The 21,955-nt window shown below is 42.3% G+C and overlaps 1 protein-coding gene across 3 annotated transcripts in view; it reads left to right on the top strand.

The window, feature by feature from the left end:
- Positions 1-21,955, top strand: part of MYH10 (myosin heavy chain 10) — a 146,865-nt gene that overhangs the window by 47,107 nt on the left and 77,803 nt on the right. Inside the window, exons 5-7 of one of the 3 annotated variants that reach the window (XM_075903462.1) lie at positions 10,808-10,910; positions 17,581-17,610; positions 19,083-19,100. In XM_075903462.1, coding sequence (XP_075759577.1) covers positions 10,808-10,910; positions 17,581-17,610; positions 19,083-19,100 — 151 coding nt within the window. The remainder of the gene's footprint in view (positions 1-10,807; positions 10,911-17,580; positions 17,611-19,082; positions 19,101-21,955) is intronic. The other 2 variants (XM_075903463.1, XM_075903464.1) reach the window with 2 other exon arrangements.

The following is a 21,955-nucleotide window of genomic DNA, read 5'->3' as shown; positions in this document are numbered from 1 at the left end:
CCGGCTGGCTAATAGTTTAGATTGCAATTCTTTTCTGATCTTCACTACCTGAGTGATTTTAGCATCTGAAGGAATTCCTATCTATCTTACAATCTTCCCTGTCAGTCACAGCTCTGTCTGCTAGCCCTCAGCCAGCTGACTTATTTAACTTCAAAACATTTTTCCTAAGGGCTTGTTTATGTTAGACTTCCTATCTTACTTTGATTGCTAATTAATTCATTATTGGTAACATCTGTGAAGGACAGTTTAGGTGCTACTGCAGATGTTCCAGGACACACATGCTTGTAGGTTAACCAAGGGCACCCAAAGCTTAGCATACTGGATGTCTGCCTATCCAACCAGAAGCAAAAAGTCTAAATTTTCCTTCCTGAAAAGCTGGAGAAGGATTGGCTTTTCCCAAGGTAGGAGATAGTATAATCCAAATGCAAGGCTACCCTTCACCTTTTCGCTGAAAAGTGGGTTCCGGCTAGTAGTGTTCAAATGGGTGTTCTTGTGTCTTGGGTTTTGTTTTTTTGTAACATGGAAAAACACCTATGAGCAGGATGGTTTTAAGACACTGTCCCCCAAAGCAAGAATAAACTGTTTGCTCTGCTTTTGATGTCTGGAAGCTCCAAGGTCTTGCTCCTTAGCACTAACAGACAACCCAGCAGAACAGTGGGAATCTTTCCAGTGTAGCACTGAACAAAATCAGTATAGCGTGGATTAAAACCAGCTAACTAGTAAATTTCAAGCTGTAACTGTAAATGGCATCACCATTCAGTGAGGATATTGGAGAAGTCCCACGTGTTTTTGATTCATTGCTATTGAATATCTCTATCAACAACCTGGAAGAAAACATAAAATCATTACTACTAAGCATGCAGACTGCACAGGTGTTTGCAGTATTAATACTGATACAGATTGGTTCTACAAGCTAACTTCAGTTTCTTGGTAAAATGGGCTTTCTTGACCAAGGTGTGCCTTAATACAATCAAATACAGGATCGTGCATCTTGGAACAATGAATGTAGGTGACACTTGGAAGATGTTCTCTATCCTGGAATTGCAGTCCTACTGAAGAGGACTCAGGGATCATAGCAGATAACCATTTTAACAAGTGCTTCAATTTCCAGTAAAACTCCATTGGTCCTAGAACAATGTTTCCTCAACTCCTGTCCCCTTTCACCCCTCCTCTACCTACGGTACATCGATGACATCTTTATGATCTGGACACATGGCCAAGAAACACTGGAGATATTCCACAGAGATTTCAACAACCTACACCCCACCATCATCCTCAGCCTGGACCATTCTACACGAGAGATCCACTTCCTGGACACCACCGTACAAATCAACAATGGAAAATTAGACACCACTCTCTACAGAAAACCCACCGACTCATACAGTTACCTACATGCATCCAGCTCCCATCCAGAACACACCACACGATCCATCGTCTATAGCCAAGCCCTTCGATACAACCGCATCTGCTCTAACCCCACTGACAGAGACCAGAAGCTTCAGGATCTCTACCAAGCATTTATAAATCTCAACTACCCACCCAGAGAAATAAAAAAGCAAATTGAAAGAGCCAGACGAATACCTAGAAACCATCTACTTCAAGACAGACCCAAGAAAACCAACAATAGAACACCACTTGTCATCACCTACAACCCCCAACTTAAACCTGTCCAACACATTATCAATAAACTACAGCCTATATTGGAACAGGATACCATACTCAGAGGCTCTGGGAGACAGACCCATAGTCTCCTATAGACAACCACCTAACCTCAAGATGATTCTTACCAACCACCACAGGACATACCACACTAATACCAACCCTGGTACCTTCCCTTGCAACAAACCCCGTTGCCAGCTTTGTCCACATATTCATTCTGCTGATACCATTATTGGACCTAACCAAGTGAGTTATAAGATCAAGAACACATATTCCTGCGCATCCAGAAATATAATCTATGCTATCATGTGCCGAAAGTGTCCGTCTGCTATGTACATTGGACAAACATCTCAGACACTTCGCCAAAGGATTAATGCCCACAAAACAGATATCAGACAAGATCACAAAGAGAAAACAGTTTCTTGCCACTTTAACCAGAAAGGACACTCTCTAAATGACTTAGCCACCTGCATTCTGCTACAAAGACCTTTTACATCTGCACTTGAAAGGGAATCCTCTGAACTGTCATTCATGTTAAAATTCGACACTTGCCAACAAGGACTTAACAAGACTTTGAACTTTCTCACCCATTACCAAGACAGTTTCCCCAATTATCACCTGTAATACCATTAACTCACAAACATCCCACTCTCCCTACCTTTAATATCAGCAATTCACAGACACTTACCTTCCTTCCTCCCCCTCCCCCCCCCCCCCCCGCATCCCCCTTCTGTTCTGCAATGTGATTTGTCCTTTTCATATATGTTCATTTTTTTTTAATTGTATCCTTTGGTATATATGGTTGTGACTACTTTCTTCCACTATTTGATCTGAGGAAGTGGGTCTGGCCCACGAAAGCTCATCATCTAATAAACCATCTTGTTAGTCTTTAAAGTGCTACATTGTCCTGCATTTTGCTTCAACTACCCCAGACTAACACGGCTACATTTCTGTCTCCATTGGTCCGGCATCCAATGCTCCAGCACCCCTGATGGTCCGGCACCACTGGGAACCTGGAAGTGCTCCGGGCAGCCAGACAATTGGAGCTGCTCTGCTGCAGGTGTCCCCGATTCAGCCGCTGCTGAAACTGACCAGCAGCGGCTGAATCGGGGGGTGCCTGGGTCAGAGGCGGACTATCGGAAGAGGGGGCTATGAGGGGTCTGGGGTCGCATTCCTCCCACCCCAGATCCCTCATAGCCCCCCCCTTCCGATAGTTCGGCATATCTGATAATCCAGCACCCTCTGGGTCCTAAAGGTGCTGGATTATCAGAAGTTTACTGTAGTGCTATTAAGAAGGTCAATATTTTATTCTGCTTATATAGAGGCCCATACAGTAGAAGTAGTGAGGTCATGTGACCTCTGTATGTCAATAATGATTATTAATTACTGCGTGGTTCTGGTCAAAATATTAAAAGAAGTGTGTTTAAGATACGACTACTCTTTTCCATGTGTGGTGCTGCCACTGGCGCTGCCCCTTCCCCAGCTGTGTGGAAGATGGCCAGTCTCTGCTGCTGTTCACATCCCTACTGCCGACTTACTGGGCTTATGGGTGTCTGACATCTCAATTGAGTGCAGAGATGGAATCTTAATCAAAGGTCAACTTTACCCATCATCGTCTCTGGCCAGACCACCTGTTGCAGTTGGGAAGAACCAGATTTGGGTGATCATGTATCATCACTTAACAAAATGGTGTCTTTGGCACTAGTTTACTTCAAGTCATTTAAAGAGCCCCTTGAGAGATTCTAAAGAGTGTCTGAGATGCATCTAATCAGTGAAATCTCAAGAGTTGTTTGATACGTTGAAAACTGCTAATGGCTTTTCCCAATATGGACAAACTTCAACCATCCCTCTGACTGAAGAATGTCCCTTAAAGCTCAGGTGTTGCTAAGGAAAAAAACATTGAAGATTGATTTGCTTATAAAGTTCTAACCATTCTGTGTTCTCCTTCTGTTGCCCACTATTTAAAATCTAAGATTTTGGGTGCTAATTGGATATATGATTTCATCCTTAATGTAGGTGGGATTGGATGATTGGGCAAGATTTGTAACGGCAGCTATGGAGTTCTAACTTTTTTCCATAGCATACTGGATTCAGTTTTGCCTGCCTGCCAATAGGAAGATCATTCTTGGGAGGGTAAATGATTCAGAGGAACCTGCAGATCTTTATTGCTGATAGGAATTTACTATAGTTCTCCTGGATTATTAAACCAGCTCTCAGGAGCAAAGTTGCTTATCTTGTATCTATCCATTTATAGCCTCCTTTAGTTAGTTGTTAATGCCAGTGATTAGTGAGGATCATAGTGCTGATACTCTGAGTTTGTCTAGGGTTGGAAACCCAGTACCTGTTTTCTGGCAATGGTGTAAATGGGCTGTTGCTACCAGCATGAAGTACTGATGCAGATGTGGTTGACAATGTGTCTTATGTTCTGTCTTCAGTAGCTACCAATATTATAAACAAAATGCCCCAACATCAGTGTCTCGGTTGAGAAATGGCAGTAATCATACTAATGTAACACCCTTCAATGGAAATGGCAATGTTGGCCTCAAACAAGGACTGTAGAAGCTTTCCCTCCAGCAAGGGAATGCCAGATACTTGAGTTTAAGGGAGGTAACAAAATTTCTTATACTGTTGTTGGTGCCCATTATGATTAAATGGGAGAGTGTGCTAATGTGTTCTAGACTGGTAACTCTGAGATAACGTCTGTAATGGGGTATTGGAGGTCTATGAGAAATGCTCAAGCCTTTCTTAGACTTGTTGTTGTTAGCTGTAGGACTCTGTTGATGTTAAATATCTTTGCTGGCCATCTAAATCTGAGAACCTTACCACAAGCTTATGGTATTCATTCAAAATGGTGACTAAGATTGATAGTCATTTTACAGATGCATGAAGCCAAACAAGGATATAAAATCTGAATTGGCTTCAGACTGGAGTGGTGAGGAAACCGAATTTACTTTTAAAATGAGAACAGCAGCAAATACCAAGCATTTCTGTACACAATATCTGGGTGAGTTCCAGCTTCCTAACATTCCTCTGGCAACTGATGTGAAAAGATATGAACCATCTAAAAGAAGATGAAACAAATATAAATAGTATATATAAAGTAAAACCATTTCTTGGATTTTCTGAACCAGTCCAGATAATCAGAAGTACCTCTCACTTTTCTTCCAGATGTGGCAAGCAGTCTAGATGATCTTTAATCTGCAGTCTTCCTTTCTGAATTATCCAGTTGTTTCTAGTAGGTGAGGGATCCATCCATTACTGTCTGGCAGCAGCTAACAAAGAAGCTTACTTAGCACAACCACCAAAAAGGAAGAAGCTAAGCCCCTTTGGCTGCAATTGTTTCTGCAGTTTATTTCCTGTGCCAGCAGACATTAGGTATATGCTTCCATGTATTTGGTATCTAGTAAGTTTCAGAGGAGGCAGCTACATTAGTCTGTTTCAGCAAAAACAAGAAAGAGTCTTTAAAGTGCCACTAGAGTAACAGATTTATTCAGGTATTTGTGCATAAGCTTTTATGAGCTATAACTCGCTTCCTCAGCTCCTGAAGAGGGGATCCAGTCATCTCTGAGGGAAGTTGCTTCCTGTCCTCAGTGTTTGAGTGAAATGGTATATTTTCTGGGGAACCTTGTGACTATAATTCTTCCAGCTAGGTTTGCCAGGTGTTCAGTTTTGTACTGGACAGTCCAGTGTTTGAGCTTTCTGTTTGGGAAGCAAACTGAGAACATAAATGTCTGGTATTTTCTAAATAAGATGTAATGTAGATTGTGATGTCCTGTCAAGTGTGTCCGGTATTTTTGTTGAAACCACCTGGCAACCCTACTTCCAGCCCCTCTCTGCCCTCATGAGAGTATAGTTGGGTAACAGCTCCCCCAGCAGAGCAACTCAAACACTGAACCAGCTCAGCTCAGCTTGGAGTTGTTATCCCAGCTGGGAGAGACCAGGACAGGGTGGTTGGACACCCCTGAGGGCAGTAGGCAAGCTCAGTGGTATGTCCAGCACACCAGGTGACAGCCTCAAGAGGTCCCCTGTGATTGTACTAGTCACAGTGGCATAGTTGGCAGGATAGTGTGCGCAGCTGGTTGCTTTTGTGTGCTAAGTTTGGTGGCTGGGGAACAGACAAAATAGTCACTGGTTTGTTGTTTACTGTTCCCTTACTGTGGACAAGGGAAATAGAGGCAGGAAAATCAGCAAAATGAGTGAGAGGGGCTCAAAAGAAATTCGAACTTCACAGGGCCCAAGCGGCAGAGAAGGAAAAATAACATAGGACATGGAATTATGGAAATTAGGCATGGAAGCCCAAAAAGGTGCTCATGAGAGAGCCATGGAAGCCCAGAGGGTTAGCCCTGGAACGCTGAACGAGAAAGAATTGGAAGCCCGGAGAGAAGCCCCAAAAGTTGCTCATTAGAGCACCCTGATCTGGAACAGAACAAGAGCAGAGAGGGAGAAAGAGACCGAATGAACTGGCTGTACAGGACTGGAAGAAACAGAATCCCAATGCAGCAAGATCCACCTCTCCAAAAATCCACAAGTGGAATTGACTGTACCCACCTTATTATGAGTCTACAGGCATCACTGAGTATTTCATCACCTTTTGAGAGTGTGCGCCAGCCATTCAATTCCTGAGGATCAGAAGATGGTCACTCTGGTTGCAAAACTGATTGTGAGCGTCTTAGGCACATTCAACAATATGCTTATTGGAGATGTTTCAAACTATGGTTAACTCAAGGATTTGGTTTTAAAACCATTTCAGATTTATCCTGTAAGTTTTGGGGCTAAACTTTGATTCCTTTAAGGTGCTGGGCTAAATAATGTGTCTTATGTAAATCAAATAAGATCTGCTAGATAAGTGGAGCGGAGGGAAAGGAATTAATCTTTGAAGGCCCATGTGGTTTTGTGGTTCAGGAACTGTTCCTGACTATGGCTAATGATAATAAGCAGTGTTTGTGGGACAAAACAGTGGAATAAATGGAAGTTCTTGCTGGCTGTGCTGACCAGCTTGAGTAATCCCAAGAACGTGGAAGGGGAAAGTCACAAGCAGAGGGCTTACATCTTGGGAAGAAGGAGCATGGATGGGAGATCAGTGGTATGATCAGCACAAGGGAAGAGTGCCCCAAAGGGACCTCTGTGATCATACCCATCATATACAGTACTTTGTGTAATGAAACTGGAATTTCAGTGAGGGGCTTTTGGATGCTGCTGGATCACCCAACGCAGCATTTAAGTCAAGTCCGTTGCAGATTACACAGGGACTTTTACAGCACAAGGTGGAATAATGTGCTCTTCACAGTAATGTCTTCTCTTATGCCCCAACAAAGTAGAATTGTCTGTACTCAATCTGTTTGAGTAGCTTGCCTTCAAAGATCAGTGTAGGAGCTTGGGCTTGCTAGGCAGAGAAATCAAGTGCTGGGGTGCTAATAACAGTTGTTAACTTTACTTTCTGAATCAGAGCTGAAATAGAGAACACAACCTCTGATCATGACAATGGGCTTAAACTGCAGCAAGGGAGGTTTTAGGTTGGACATTAGGAAAAAACGTCACGTATGTCAGGATGATTAAACACTGGAATAAGTTGCCCAGGGAGGTTGTGGAATCTCTATCAGGAAATATTTAAGAGCAGGTTAGACAGACATCTATTAGGGATGGTCTAGATGGTGAGGGCAGGGGATTGGACTCTGACCTCTCCAGGTCCCTTCTAGTTCTAGTGTTCTAACTGTTCTGAATGTGACTTGCTGAGTTAAAGAAGCTTGTCTGAAGTGCTTCAATGTAAATTGTTAGGCAGCCAAAGCAACAATTTCAGGAAGAATGTGTTCTGACAGTTTTTGGTCTCTAGAACGAGAGCCACTATTTTGAATGGACTGAATTCTAGATGTTCTATGCATTTGTCCATAAACTAGAAGCCTTACCTGTCATTGCCTGGGTTCTTCAGGGATGGGGACTGGCATTGTGCAAGGTGCAAGAATCAGGGCAGGGTCTTGGGGATGTAAGGGGCTCAGAGCAGGAGGCTGGGTGAGTGTGGGAGTCACAGTGGGGGTTGAGGAGCCCAGAGCCAAGGGTTGGGGTATGGCCACTGGTTTCTTCCCGGGATTATTAAAAAGATGTCAAGATACTAGGTGCAGTGCATTATCTGTGTTTAATATTCTTAAATGTGGATAGTTCTACAGGTTGGACCTCCCTGGTCCAGTATCTTTGGGATCTGACCTGACAAGGAGCTGCAGGGAGTTCTCTGTGGAATCCCACTTGTTATACCCTATCATTATGACTGTGAACCATTAATAACTACTCTCTGAAAATGGTTATCTAACCAGAGATGCACCCACCTTATAGTAGCCCCATTTAGGTTGTATTTGCCTGGCTTATGGATAAGGTCATCTCATCTGGGACTGTATCAAACCCTTTACTAAAGTCTAGGTATACAGCATCTAATGCATCCCTCTTATGAACAAGGCTTATCTTTGCCCCTCAAAATTCAAGTGTCATGTATCCTAGAATCAGAGTCCCAGGGCTGGAAGAGACCTCAGGAGATCATCAAGTCTAGCTCCCTGACCAAAGCAGGACCAACCTAATGAAATCATCCCATCCAGGACATTGTCAAGCCAGGACTTAAAAACATCTAGGGATGAAGATTCCACCCCCCTCCAGTGCTTCACCAACTTCCTAGTAAAATAGTTGTTTCTAATATCCAACCTAGACTTCCCCCACTGTAACTTGAGACCATTGCTCCTTGTTCTGCCATCTGTCACTACTGAGAACAGCCTCTCTCCATCCTCTTTGGAACCTCCCTTCAGGAAGTTGAAGGCTGCTATCAAATCTCCCCTCACTCTTCTCTTCTGCAGATTAAATAAGCCCAACTTCCCTCAGCCTCTCCATGTAGGTCATGTGCTCCAGCCCCCTCATCATTTGGCTGTCCTCCACTGGACCCTCTCCAATGCATCCCTAGGCAATTTATTCCAGCGTTTAATCACCTTGGCGGACTGGAAGTTTTCCTGATCTCCAACCGAAACCTTCCTTGCTGCAATTTAAGCCCATTGCTTCTTGTCCTATCCTCAGAGGCCAAGGAGAACAACTTTTCTCCCTTCTCCTTGTGACAACCTTTTAGATACTTGAAAATCGCTATCATGTCCCCTCTGTCTTCTCTTTTCCAAACTAAACAAGCCCTGTTCTTTTAATCTTCTCTCATAGGTCATGTTTTCTAGACCATTAATCATTTTTGTTGCTCTTCTCTAGACCTTCTCCAATTTCTCCACATCTTTCTTGAAATGTGGTGCCCAGAACTGGACACAATACTCCAACTGAAGCCTAATCAGCACAAAGTAGAGCAGAAGAATGACTTCTCATGTTTTGCTCACAACACTCCTATTAATGCACCCAGAATTATATTTGAGCTTTTTTGCACAACTGTCTCACTGTTGACTCATGTTTAACTTGTCGTCCACTATGACCCCTACATTCGTTTCAGCAGTACTCGTTCCTAGACTCTCTGTCAGCATCACAGTTCTCCTTTATAAAGTTGAATCATATTAAAATACTACACTTGGTATTGGCAAAAACAGAACCGAAACAGAAATTTTGGAACAGTAAGCTTTAGCGGTCTCAATTTCACAAAACATGGATTTTAAGAGGTATTAGATAAGAAGGATGGTTTTGGGCAACTACCAAATCTGTCATTTATTGCAATGGAGGGTAGTGTCACCTTGGAAACTTCCACAAAAGTTGTTAATCCACATTGCACGCACAGATTTTCAGTTAAACTGTATGTTAGAGAAATGGCAACTGGCTAAACTGACATCCCAGCAGGCTTAAAATGGTCCCACAGTTAACTATTTGAAGATTAATTTGGAAAATGAATATTTAACAGTGGGAGAGAATCTGCATTTTTTCAGAGCAATTTCAAGTAATGGAAACTTCCTAATTTCATATGTTTCATAAATGCAAATAGCAATTTCTCTCTACTTAACTATGATTGGGTTGTGTGGATAAGTTTGTATTGCAGTCTCATTACTGAAATATACATCAATAGAGCTATAGTGTAGAATTGTCTGAAAATTAAATTAGCACTATGAAATAACTTTGTGGTGTCCATCCTGTTCTATGTGAAGAGAATATAGCTTTAATAAATGTCTCCCTTGGAAAACTGGTTTACAACTCTGTGTCCTACAGGCACGTACTGAAATAAGTCAGCCTTATCCAGGCATATCCTACTTTAAACCAAGCTGAGCATTCATTAAAATAATGTATATTATCTTTAAGTATGTGAATTGTACTTGTTTACAGCAGTAAAATTAAAATTGTAATGTATGTATAGTCTTCACAGTCCTATGCTTTAGCCTCACCAAGAATCTGACTGGTATAATATGTTAAGATGTATTTTACTAATGATACCCATAGGGCCTGACTTTCAAAAATGCTGAGTACTTGCAGTCTCACTGACTTCAGTGGGACTCGTGGGAGCTCAGTGTTGCTGCAAGTCCAGAACCTAAAGTGTGAAGTGGCACGGTGGCACTATGTTTATATTTTTTTTATTCTGTGAAATTCAGTCCATGGCCTTTGTCAAACCAACCTCTCTGCTTCTGCTTCTTATTCTTTAAAGAAGAGGTAAGAGTACTTGCTTCCCACAAGAATTGAAGATTAACGTTTGTATGGTGATGGTAAACTATGGTAAATAGTATGCTTAAATATGTAATAAAGATACTTGGCATTGCACCAATAATAAAGTGATATGTCAAGAGAACATTTTGAGCAAGAGAAGTATTTAAACAGACACCTTACTTGTTTCCTTAAAATTAGAGGGACAAGAATGCATGAGGCTCTTATTGGACCAATTTCTGTGATGATGGAGACCAAGCTGTTGAGCCACACAGAGCTCTTCAGGTTTGGGAAAGGAAAATGCATTCTATTGTGAAGCTGGGATTTTTTTTTTCTTCTGAAGTGCTCTGTGGCTTGAAAGCTTTTCTTTCTGACCAACAGTCACCACCATGTCTCTTTAATACCCTGGGGTGGTACATTGTGTACAAACTAAAACACTAGTGCTTTTTTGTTTAGACAGTTAATAAAATATTATGTGGGGTAATGAAATTAGGTAGTTACCATAAAAGACTATGCTTATTTAAAACTGAATTTTGGGAGAAACCTGTGTAAATGTGTCTTGCAGAGGTGAATCTGGTGCTGGGAAGACTGAAAACACCAAGAAAGTTATTCAGTACCTTGCTCATGTTGCTTCCTCCCATAAAGGAAGAAAGGACCATAATATTCCAGTAAGTGTTTCTTTATTTTCAATTATCTTTCACTTTTCCAGGATCAGGCTTTATTGTATCTATATATCCTAAAGTGCTGGTACTGCTAAAATGATTACAAACAAATTTTTGACTCACATGAATGTAGGTTGATATGGCTGTTAGCTAAGATATCCTTAAAGTTTGTTTTATCTAGCAACTGAAATGAATAATTTGGAAAATCATGATTGCTTATTTCATAGAATTAAAAACAAACATTAACTGTGAATCTGACAGGATATGTGGAGAATTACAGTGTATAATATACACCATCCTTTTGCAATGATGAGATCTAGAAGCCCGTTGCTAGGGAAAGGTAACACCTGAGCGCTTTGCTATGATTGATATCTTTTCTGTTTTTTATATAACACTAGAAAATCTATTTAGATCCTTAACTCTTTTTGTTCATTTTTTGAAAAATGATTTACATGAAGCATGTACATGTTCATTGCTCTGGGATGAGGGGTTGAGAATGCAGGCTGCCCTGGGGAGAGAGGGTTGCCCCAGCCTTCTGACTGCAGCAGTGTGGGGCTAGGTGAAGAGTGCCTCTCCATGGCCACTGCAGCTTCAGCAGGGAGAGGGGTGTATGTCCCCCTGCTGGGGCAGGTCCAGGCAGGTATGTGAATGGGTTACCAGTTAACTGGTACCTGACCGCAAGTGGAGGGCTGCTCTAGCCTGTCCTGGTCCCCATGGAGGGCTTCCAGGCTGGAGCGCTGTCCCTTCCCTCATATGTTTCCCCTTTAATTGGTTAACTGGTTAAACACTACATTGAACTGGTTTACCCATTCAACAGGATTTTACATCCCTAAGTCCAGGGTCATCTGCCCCCTGCGCTTCCCAGCCAGAGTGATGAATGCAGCAAATTGTGCACTTTCCCTTTGCTCTCTGATAAGAGAACAGCCAGCAATGTTCCCATGCTAATTTTTTTTGGGGGGGGGGAGGGGGAGGCAGGGAGGAACTTCAGCCCCTCCCTAAAGAGTACGTTGTTTGAGAGACTAGGGGTTGGGGTACATCCGGAAGGGGGGAGCACCCCAGCCAGCTCCTTTCACCGGCCTGGTGATTCTCTCTTCTGTATGGTTTTGAAAGAATTAATCCCATTCCAGGCACATCCCATTTTCCTGGCACAAACAGACCCTTACCTTGCTTTACATTAGGATAAAAAGAAGCTGAATACTGAATTTGGTGATCCTAGCTCTTACAGTTTAGGAGTTCTTGAACAGACCTGGACAGATATACCACCTCTTACTCTACATCTACACTGCGAGCCTCTTCTGCAACAGGAAATGCAAATGGAGTGCTCATTTGCATATGTCATGCTCTCATTTGCATTTCTTCCTTGGATCCTTATTTTTTGAGGAACGGCTCTTGCGCAAAAGGTGTCTGAGGAGGAAATGCAAATGAGAGCACAGCATATGCAAATGAGCGCTCCATTTGCATTTCCTGTTGCAGAAGAGGCTTGTAGTGTAGACGTAGCCATAGATGATGTTGGGGAAAAACTTGAATCAGTGGTTAATTCACTGCTTTAACTTGGATTCTTGTAGCAAGGCTGGACAAGGAGCTGGAATTCAGCAAAGTCTGACATGCCCATTGGTGGACTAAGAGTTTTTAATCTCTGTAGAGTCAAAAGTATATAAATGGGTTTCAGATTATAGTGAATACATTACTCAGTTTCACTCTGGGAAAGTGGTTTGTGACCAAAAGTACTGCTATTTGTAGGCTTTGTACAGTGATACCCCACCTTGTATGCCACATAAGAGCAAAAGCAGTCTGTGCCTTGAGCAGTTTGTCAAAGGGTTTAGTTTGCCATTATAAGTTGCCCAGTAGACCCCGACCTGTCCCTTGAATTGAATGCTGAGCATATGAATGCTCAGAATCACAGGAAAGCAGAAGTCAGAACTGCATGATTCACTACTTTGTAAGTATCTTGGCAGTGCTGGAGAGGATTAAGAAGGAGAATCTGGAAGAGTGTGGGGTATGGGAGAGCCCGGGGAGGGGGAGGAGTCTACTATCTTAACGTGGACTGTTAGGGAAGTCTTTGTAATAGGTCCGGGGGAGGGGAAGAGACTTAAATTACGATCCCAACATCATCGAATATTCCACTGGCTTTGCAGAATTACCCTCTGCACACTGTGTTGTGGACTTAGGATGAAAGCATGAGCTTGTAATCAAGGCTTTTGTGTACACATGGTTTGACTTCCTCTAGACCCCAGGGGTGCTCAGCGCCTGTCCCTTCCTCTCCTCTTCTTGTTGCTACTCCACCTTAGACCCTGGCCCTGCTTCTGCTAAGCCTCCACTCCTACGCCATCTCTTCCTACCCAGTTCTGCCACCTTCCTGAGTGCTCCCTGTCCAAGCTTTGTTCCCCCCCCCCCCAGCACTTCCTGTGTACAGTGGAACAGCTGATCTGCTAAGTATCGACTATTTTTTTTCCCCCATTGGTGCTCTAGCCATGGAGCACCCAGTCAGCTCCTATGTTTTATGTAGCCCACTAATCTCCATGTGCTATGTTTAGTGTCTATTCCACTTACAAGCAGAAGTATTTCTTTGAGTGATTGTGCGTGCGTGCGCGCGCGCTTCATGGAGTTCATTTTTCCCTAACAGCACCCAATGAGTCAGCTGTGGAACCCCCTGGAGTGGCGCCTCCAGGGTGATGTGTATCTAGACTCCTAATATCCCTGCTCCCCCTCAGTTCCTTCTTTCCACCATTGTGGGTTGTTGGAATTTCTGACCTCTGGCTCTTGCAAGTCCTTAGTCCTCAGTGTCTTTAGTTCTTTGCAGTTCAGAGTAGTTCTTAGTTGTGTTTTAAAAAAAAAAAAAAAAATCTCAGTGGGGGAGGCCTCAGCACCACATCTGGATGAGGGGAGGGACCATCAGCTGTGCACTGTAGCTCCTGGCTACAGGTGTCAGGACGGCCAGCAGAGGCCCAGCGCCCGGTCCAAGACCTCCTCTTTGATCCTTTGCCAAAAGACCAACTTGTACCTCCATGGTCTAAAGCAGTGGCTCCCAACCGTTTTTATTCCATAGATCGGCAAACTCATTCAAAAACTTCTGGCAGACCGGTATAGAAACATTTGCATGTTCATTATTGGAATTAATTTTAAACGGGCATGTGTTTTTTATTTTGCATCTGTACACACACAATATGTCATTGTAATGGATTTTTTTTATTTCCTCCCAAAGTGTTCGTTTTCCATCTCAAATCATAACACATCACTAGCTACGCAAAGTATTTTATTAGAGCAGCCCAACAAAACCATGAGGCTGTCATTGGAGAGAGGGAAGGGGTGCTCTCACCCCTCCTGTACCAGCCATGTCCTTCCTTCCTTCCTTCCTTCCTTCCTTCCTTATGTCCTGTTCTCTATCAGCATGCTCTTGTCTGGACTTGGAGCAGGGAGCTTCTACTTCTGAGGGAGTGCCCCTCCCCAGCTGGGAAACCTGCTGTAGGCAGGGCTCAATTAGCTGCTGTGTGGCCACGTTGCCACCCAGCTCACAAGGAACCCTGCTGACACAATCATCAAGCCTTGGGAACATGGCTTGACAGTGTGCCATTGCGTGGCAGCCAATGGTTCACAGCCGAGCACCGGTCCATGGACTGGCTGTTGGGAACCACTGGTCTAAAGTACTCCAGAGCCACCCTGAAGTCCTTGGGCATCCACATGCTGATTTGTTAGCAATGACCGTTTAGATCTCCGCTGCCTCTGCGATTTTACTCTGCACCATCCGGACAGGAGCATGGCTGCCATAGGGTATATGGAACAATAAAAGGGGCCCTCCCTGATCCTCATCCACTCAGGAACAGGAGCCTTCTAAGCAGCCACTGAGCCCAAACCCTCACTTTTGAGGGTGCACTTGAGGATGAGCCACCATTTCCTATATCAGTCCTTCCCCACTCTGAGAGCCATCTCGCACTTCTGTCATGTCTGGACCCAGAGCACCTCAGACTTCTGGGTCTTGAGCACAGTGGGAGTAGGATATTCTATCCAATTTTGTACTACCCCGGTGAGGAACTCCTAATCAGGGAGGTTCAATTGCTCCTTGCTCAGGGGGGTGATAGAGGAGGTACCTCGGGGTTCAGGGGTGGAGTGGGGGATTACTTCTGTTACTGCCTTATCCCCAAAGCCAAAGGGGGACCTTGCACCATTCTAGACCTCTGGAACTTGAACAAATTCATAGGGAAGCTCAAGTTCTGAATGGTGTCCCTGGCGTCTATAATTCCTTTCTTGGATCTGTGGGACTAATATACCGCCCTCAACCTCAAGGACATATATGTTCACATTTCCATTGTTCCAGCCAGCTGAAGATTTCTCCATTTTTGTAATGATGGGCCACCATTACCATCAGTGCTTCCCTTCGGCTTGGCTGCAGTGCGCCTCGCGCTTTTATGAAATTCAAGGCAGCAGTTCTTGCTGTGGTTGCTGAATTCCTGCACAGGGCCTGGGTGCAAGCCTTCTATCTTTGACTGTCTCATCAAGGGCAAGTCCAGGGAGCTGGTCAAGTCCATGTTTTCCCATCTGGGCCTCATTCTGGATATGCCCAAATCCACACAGACTCTTACTCAAAGAATTGACTTCATTGGGGCCATTCTCGATTCTATGGCCTCCCTACCTGAGACTTGCTTTCCAGGTCATGGTATTTGTCATCACTGGTATTCGTCAAAGCGCAGTCACTACAGAACACAACTGTATGAGGCTCCTGGGACACATGGCTTGCTCTGGCTAGTGGGTTTGAATACCAATGCAACCCCTGCCTGTGATCGGCCCTGTAGGGCTGCAGCAGCTCCCTGTCGAGGGCAGGCGGGGAGCTGCTCCAGCTCCTACCAGTGAACCAGAACTGTTAAGCATTACCTGTTAGGGCAATGCTTTCCAGTTAACCTTTCGCATCCCTACTCCATTCCATGCAATGAATTACACCAACCTATTGCAGGAAGAGCAAGTGATCATGTAACGAAAGATTGCACAGATAACCCAAATACCGACATTTCCTAACTTTTTTAGAAGGTTTATTTTTGGAACACTAATGTTCTCTTAATGTAGCTTTTTGATATGTAATTCCAAAAAAAATGGAGAAGACCTTTTATAGAATGTTTGTGTACTTCCATGTTTAAAAAGCCAGTGCAAAGATTATAAACTTGTGATGCAGGGAGGGAAATGGAGCAGAATTAGGGGCATAGTGCTATATACGTTTGTAACAGCTGACCAAACCAGGAAGTCTTGTGGGGATGACAAGGGCAGGAGGCCTTAGGACTGGGTGTACAGTAACATAAATAAATCTAATTCAAATGGGAAGTATTAAGGAAATGAGAAATTAGCAAAAAAAAAAAAAAAATTAGATTTGTCAAACAATTTTTTTTTTTCAAAGTCTAAAAGCCTTTACATGGGACTGGTCCTCGCACAAGCTTGCAGTGGTTTTTACTAAATTGTTTTGTTGATGTAACTCAGTGAACACTTTGTAATAAAATTGACTTAGCTAAAGTCAATTTGTTGCCAGCTTGAGAGTAAAACTGGTAACAAATACACTCTCGCCACCTTTACTCTAAAATAATTGTTCACTTATATTTGTGTCTAAATAACAAAGTTTAGTTCCTTTGAGACTTACTGATAAAGAACTACATAAGAGAGAAAGGGGTATTAATGTATTTCAGCTAAAGAGCATGTCTAGACTAGCTTATAGTGTCGCTATTGCATCATGAGGCATGTTCCTAGGATTTTCTGGTTGTTTTAAAATTTAACAAAACCATAAACAGAATGAGCAGTTTGCTTACTTGATTAAGAACATCTTAAGACCTCTTCCCTTGCTATGAAATAATTTCAGTGCTTTGTAAATTTTGGACATAGGTGCATTTGGGAGCTGTCTGGGGAAAAAACTTTCCCGAGAACTTAATCTTGCTATTGGTCAAAATAAAAAATTGAAAAAAATGTCTCTCTCTCTCTACAGTACTCTCACACTCTAACAGCATTTTCTCCCTTTAAGTTCAATTAAATATTTTCCAGACCAACAACACTCACTTTCTCCTAGGGAGAAAAATCACTCTTGAGACCCCCTTTCCACGCCCTCCAGCTCCCTTTTGCTCTTCTGTTGTGAGATCAAGACAGGAGGTTGCACATTTATTTCCAAAAAGGATCCAGAACTATATTGTAAAATATCCTGTTTGGGGAGGTGGGTGAAGAAGCAAGTGCTCAGATCTCTTGTGTGCTGGTGACTCTCAGGACCTGCCTAATTTCTTTAGAAGAATGCTGAATGCAATACTGCTGAACAATTACAGTGTCCAGTGATTAAGCCAACAGAGAAAAAACAACTCAGTTTTATTTTAGATACTTTTTAGCTGACAAGGAGAATTTATATGCATACATCAACTAGCTAAATTCTTGCCTCTGCAGTACTCTGTAGAGGCAAGAATGTGTGGAGGAAGACTTACTGTCTCTGGCAAATGTACTTTATATTGTGTTAGTTATTTGAATATGCATAAATAACTTTAGTATGAAATGACAAATGAAATATTGTAGCTAGAAGCAGAGCTATTCTAACTGGGTAAAACCATTTCCATGAACTGAGTGTTTGGTTAAACTAACACGTATCATTAATATGGGGTATAGCTTGCAGCTGGGAAAAACGCAGACTTGCTAACACCTGCATTTGTTTGTTTGCAATGAACAGCCCGAATCACCTAAACCCGTGAAACATCAGGCAAGTGTGTTTCTTTATGCTTTTAAATTTATATGGGTTAATTTGTATTTTTCCAACTATTTTTGTATGACCAGGTGAGTGATCAATTTTAAATATGTATACTCCTATTGTGGTGGCATTTTAACATGAAGTGGTGACAGATTAGGACAGGTATGTGGCCAAATAATTTTAGCAAAATGTATTCATTTGTACAAAGGCCCTGACTATTAACAGACTTTGGGGGGAGGGATAGCTCAGTGGTTTGAGCATTGGCCTGCTAAACCCAGGGTTGCAAGTTCAATCCTTGCAGAGGCCATTTAGGGATTTGGGGCAAAAATTTGTCAGGGATGGTACTTGGTCCTGCTGTGAAGGCAGGGAGCTGAACTTGATGACCTTCCAGTTCTAGGAGATAGGCAATCTCCATTAATAATAATAATAATAACTTTGAATTAAACTACCTAGCAGGTGCTCCAAGATAAATCTGGTATCTATCTGTCCTAAAACAAAAATGCCACCTTCACCACAGTTTTAAATCCTCCAACTCACTGTGTACCATTGGCAAATGTACTATTGAGATTTTAATGAAGAATGCTTTGGCATTAAGTAATGTACTCAAGAAATTATTTGTTAAATAAATGGAAACTTAATGCACATTCATCCTAAATTATTGGATGCCTGAATGGTTTATAGGTGCTCAGATTAGACATGGATATGTTATTCACAACAGTACAGGGCTTGGGAAAATCAGGATTTCCTGTAAAGTGCAAAATCTTCCATGATTTGCTGTAATCTGTCCCAGCAGCCTGGTGGCTGCTCTGTCTTGTATGAGTTGAAATCTTCAGTGTGTGCTTGAGCTATTCTTATTTCTCTGGATGTGTGGAATTGTCATGAAGATGATATTGTGAGGGACAAAGGAGGGGTGGGGTAGCAATAATTACTGAGGTTATAAGAACAGGGAAGGGTTAATGAAACACTGCTGAAATGTCAGTAGGACTGTCTGGACTCCCACCTATAGAACAAGCTGTAATTAGAGGAAATGGGGAATTAAGGATAAAATTAGGACTCCCAAACATGGAAGGAAAAGCGCACCAAAGTATACACTGTAGTCACTACTTTCAGGAGGTAAGTGTTTTTGTCATGGTCAGCAGGGTTAGATTAAAGGTAACATTTTCAAAAGCACTTAAATCCCCACTTTCAAAATACACACGTATTTAAGTGCCTAAATCTCATTGAAAATGAGAATTGCTTACATCCTGTTGAAGTCTTATACTCAAATGCTGCTTTGTAAAACCAGAGACTAATGAATAATATTTAGATGGATTACTTTATTTTACAAACAGACCTGTTCACATCAAGATTAAAAAATGTTTCCAATTATGTTCATAGTTTTAAATGAATCAGTAGGAGTATTTTAAAATCTAGTCCGGAAGTGTTGGTATATTGCATAGATCATGATCATTAACATTTTGTTTCACTATCATTTTGAACTACAGAGTGGATCCCTGTTGTATGTGAGTAGCATGTAGCTCCCTGTCTCTCACACAGATTTCACAAACCAAATCATGGGGATGCTGGTTTTCTAAAACTGAGATAACAGTATCTCTTGTCATTGTTCTAACATTGCTGTATTGATCTGCATGAATTACTGCATGACTTCACTTCTCACAATATTGATGCTGCTTTTTCCAAGATCTGTTTGACAATATAAAAAGGGAAATCTATCTCAATCTTGCCTTTATTCTAAAATCTCTGGGAAATGTTTGAGAATAACTGATTTCATAAAATCATTTTAATCTATAAATTATAACTATGGAAACTATTTTAAAAGTTACTGAAGAGAATACTTATGTAGAGTAAGTTTAGTGATCTCTGGTCAGGTCACTTTCTAAACATGGATGCTAAAAATCTCAGTCAGGAAGAAATGCTGTAGCTTGGTAGGCTGTAATCAAGGTTCTCCTCTTTACCTTCTTCACCACTCCCATCCTGACTTTTTAAAGAACAGTGACAAGTAAGTTTTGTTTCTTGTGAAGTGTTTGCCATCTTGGTTTACTTCAAACGATCTCTATTCAGGGGATTTTGAATAACACTCTCCATAAGTGTCAGTAGGGTTACCAGGTGTCTGATTTTGAACTGGACAGTCCAGTATTTTCTAATTAAGTCTTATTATCATAACTTATAAGTATCAATACATAGTTGCATACTGCCTGGCTGGTAGACATGCTCACACTGTGTGAGCATGTCTGCCAGCCAGGCAGTACACAACTGTGCAGTAGAGAGGAGGGGGACAGGGGCGGGGCTGGAGTGGGATGGAATCCCTGGGGCTGGACTCGCCCGCGCACCCCGCTGGGACTGTGTGCAGGACTGGCAGCACCCCGGGATCTATGTGTGCCCGGGCCAGCCCCGCTCCTCGCCGGCCGGTTCTCCTTCTCCTCCCCGCCCCTGCCCCCCAGCCAGACCTGCTCCCTCCAAGCCCCTCCTGGCCAGCCCTGCCTCCCGCCAGCCAGTTCCTTCCTCCTGATCTCCCGCTGGCCGGTGTCATCCCCCCCACCCCTCGGCCAGCCCCACTCCCCCCAATCCCCTCCCGGCCAGCCCTGCTTCCTGCCGGCCATCCCCTGCGCCTCTTTCCTCCCCCCCCCCCACCCCCGATCTCCCCTGGTCAGTCCCACTCCCCTCCAGGCCAGTCCCTGCCCCCATCTGAGATCAAGTGTGTCTGGTGGGTTTTTTTTTTTTTAAATCATCTGGTAACCCTAAGTGTCAGTGTCTTCAAATTGGAGACTGTTACATTTCAGGTTAATCTGAAATTATAAATAAATGCAAATGTGTCCCCTTATTAGACCAAACCATTTTGTTGTGCTTCTAATGTTTTTACTTTGGTTTCTCTCTTAGGTAGATTTTGATGTATGTATAGCGCAGGTCTGTAGTGCCTGGCTCTTTAGTGGTAATACAGTGTGCTGTCATTAGGCCCAGATTTTGAAACCAATATCTGTTTCAAGGTTAAGTAGAACCTTAAATATCAGTGGGCTTCAATGAACAACTTAGGTAACTTTTTTGAAAGATGTTGGTTTGTTTCATGCTGAGTACAGAATGGTGAGCAAGTTTCTTTAACGATCCCTGACATCTGCCAGCAATGAATGTGCAAAAACATGAACGAGATACTATTGACTCCCTTAGATGGGTCAAGATTCTGAACAAGCAATTTAGACTATAAAAAAGAGAGACTGATATTACAATCACTTTACACTGAATGCTGAAAGTCTCCAAGTTGGTTTATATTGTGTTGGTATAGTGTTGTGGAACACTTTCTTTTTTAAAAACACCGGGTGGGAGCTGTGTACAATATGGTGTGGGTCCTCTATAGTTGTTAGTCTGTCTCTGGAGACTACTCTGAATTTTTGGGGGGAACTGCAGAATTCTTAAGAGACATAGTTTAAAAGGAAATCTGGTTTTTAAGTGAATTAAATCTTGAGCAGTCTGAGGTCAAGTAAGGTCAAGAATGAGCAGGGATCAATTCTCAACAAATCTGGTACATGTTACAACTTAAATATAAAAGCATCTAGTGGTCATTAATCAAAATGACTAAAAAAACAGGTTTGTAATCATTAACATATGTAAGGACTAACAGAGGTGTGTGATGTCTTCCATTGTCAGTTCAGGAGTTTTATTCCTTCATGTGCTATAAATGGTAAATGATTGGAAAAAGCAGATTTGTGAACATTAAGTCTGATTACATTCCAGAGACATAATTCCATTCTTTGTTAACCTGCTTCAGGGAAAGGAAATAGTATCACATCTTCCCACACACTTACTACTTTATGGGCTCATGGATGCAGCACAGACCTTGTTATACTAGCCAGATATTCTAATGGGCAGCAATTTTAACAGCTCTTATGCAGTTCTTTTAAGGTTCTTGCTCCATATGAATTCTAAATTCACTATCTTAAACTTCAATAAGTTATTTAAAAAATTGGGCGTTATAAATATTCTGTGCATAGCTGTATAATTATGTTGGCTTGCTGTGTAAATTTGAAAATCATTAATCTTGCCATTATTCAACTTCATTTGTGGCATATTCTCTCCCTCTTGCTCTCTCCAGGTCAAAAGATATTCATATACCAAAGATTCTGCTCCAAATCTCCAGCTAGCTATGAGAATTAACAGCTTGCTGACTGATGGTATTGGTTAAAGCACCTGCTGTATTATACAGTTCTTGTTTAGATACTGATCATTAACAGTTCTAAAGATCTAATTTGCAGACTCTTAACACAGAAATCCAAAGCTTTTTTTCATTAGTTGGTCAATTGTTCTCTCCCTGCAAAAATAGCATATGAGCTTTACTCTGAATTCCGTGCTTAATTCATTAGCCCTG

The sequence above is a fragment of the Pelodiscus sinensis genome, chromosome 20 (genome assembly GCF_049634645.1).
Source record: "Pelodiscus sinensis isolate JC-2024 chromosome 20, ASM4963464v1, whole genome shotgun sequence".
Taxonomy (NCBI): Eukaryota; Metazoa; Chordata; order Testudines; family Trionychidae; genus Pelodiscus; species Pelodiscus sinensis.
Note: the sequence above shows the minus strand (reverse complement) of the source record. Positions and strands in the feature narration are given on the sequence as shown.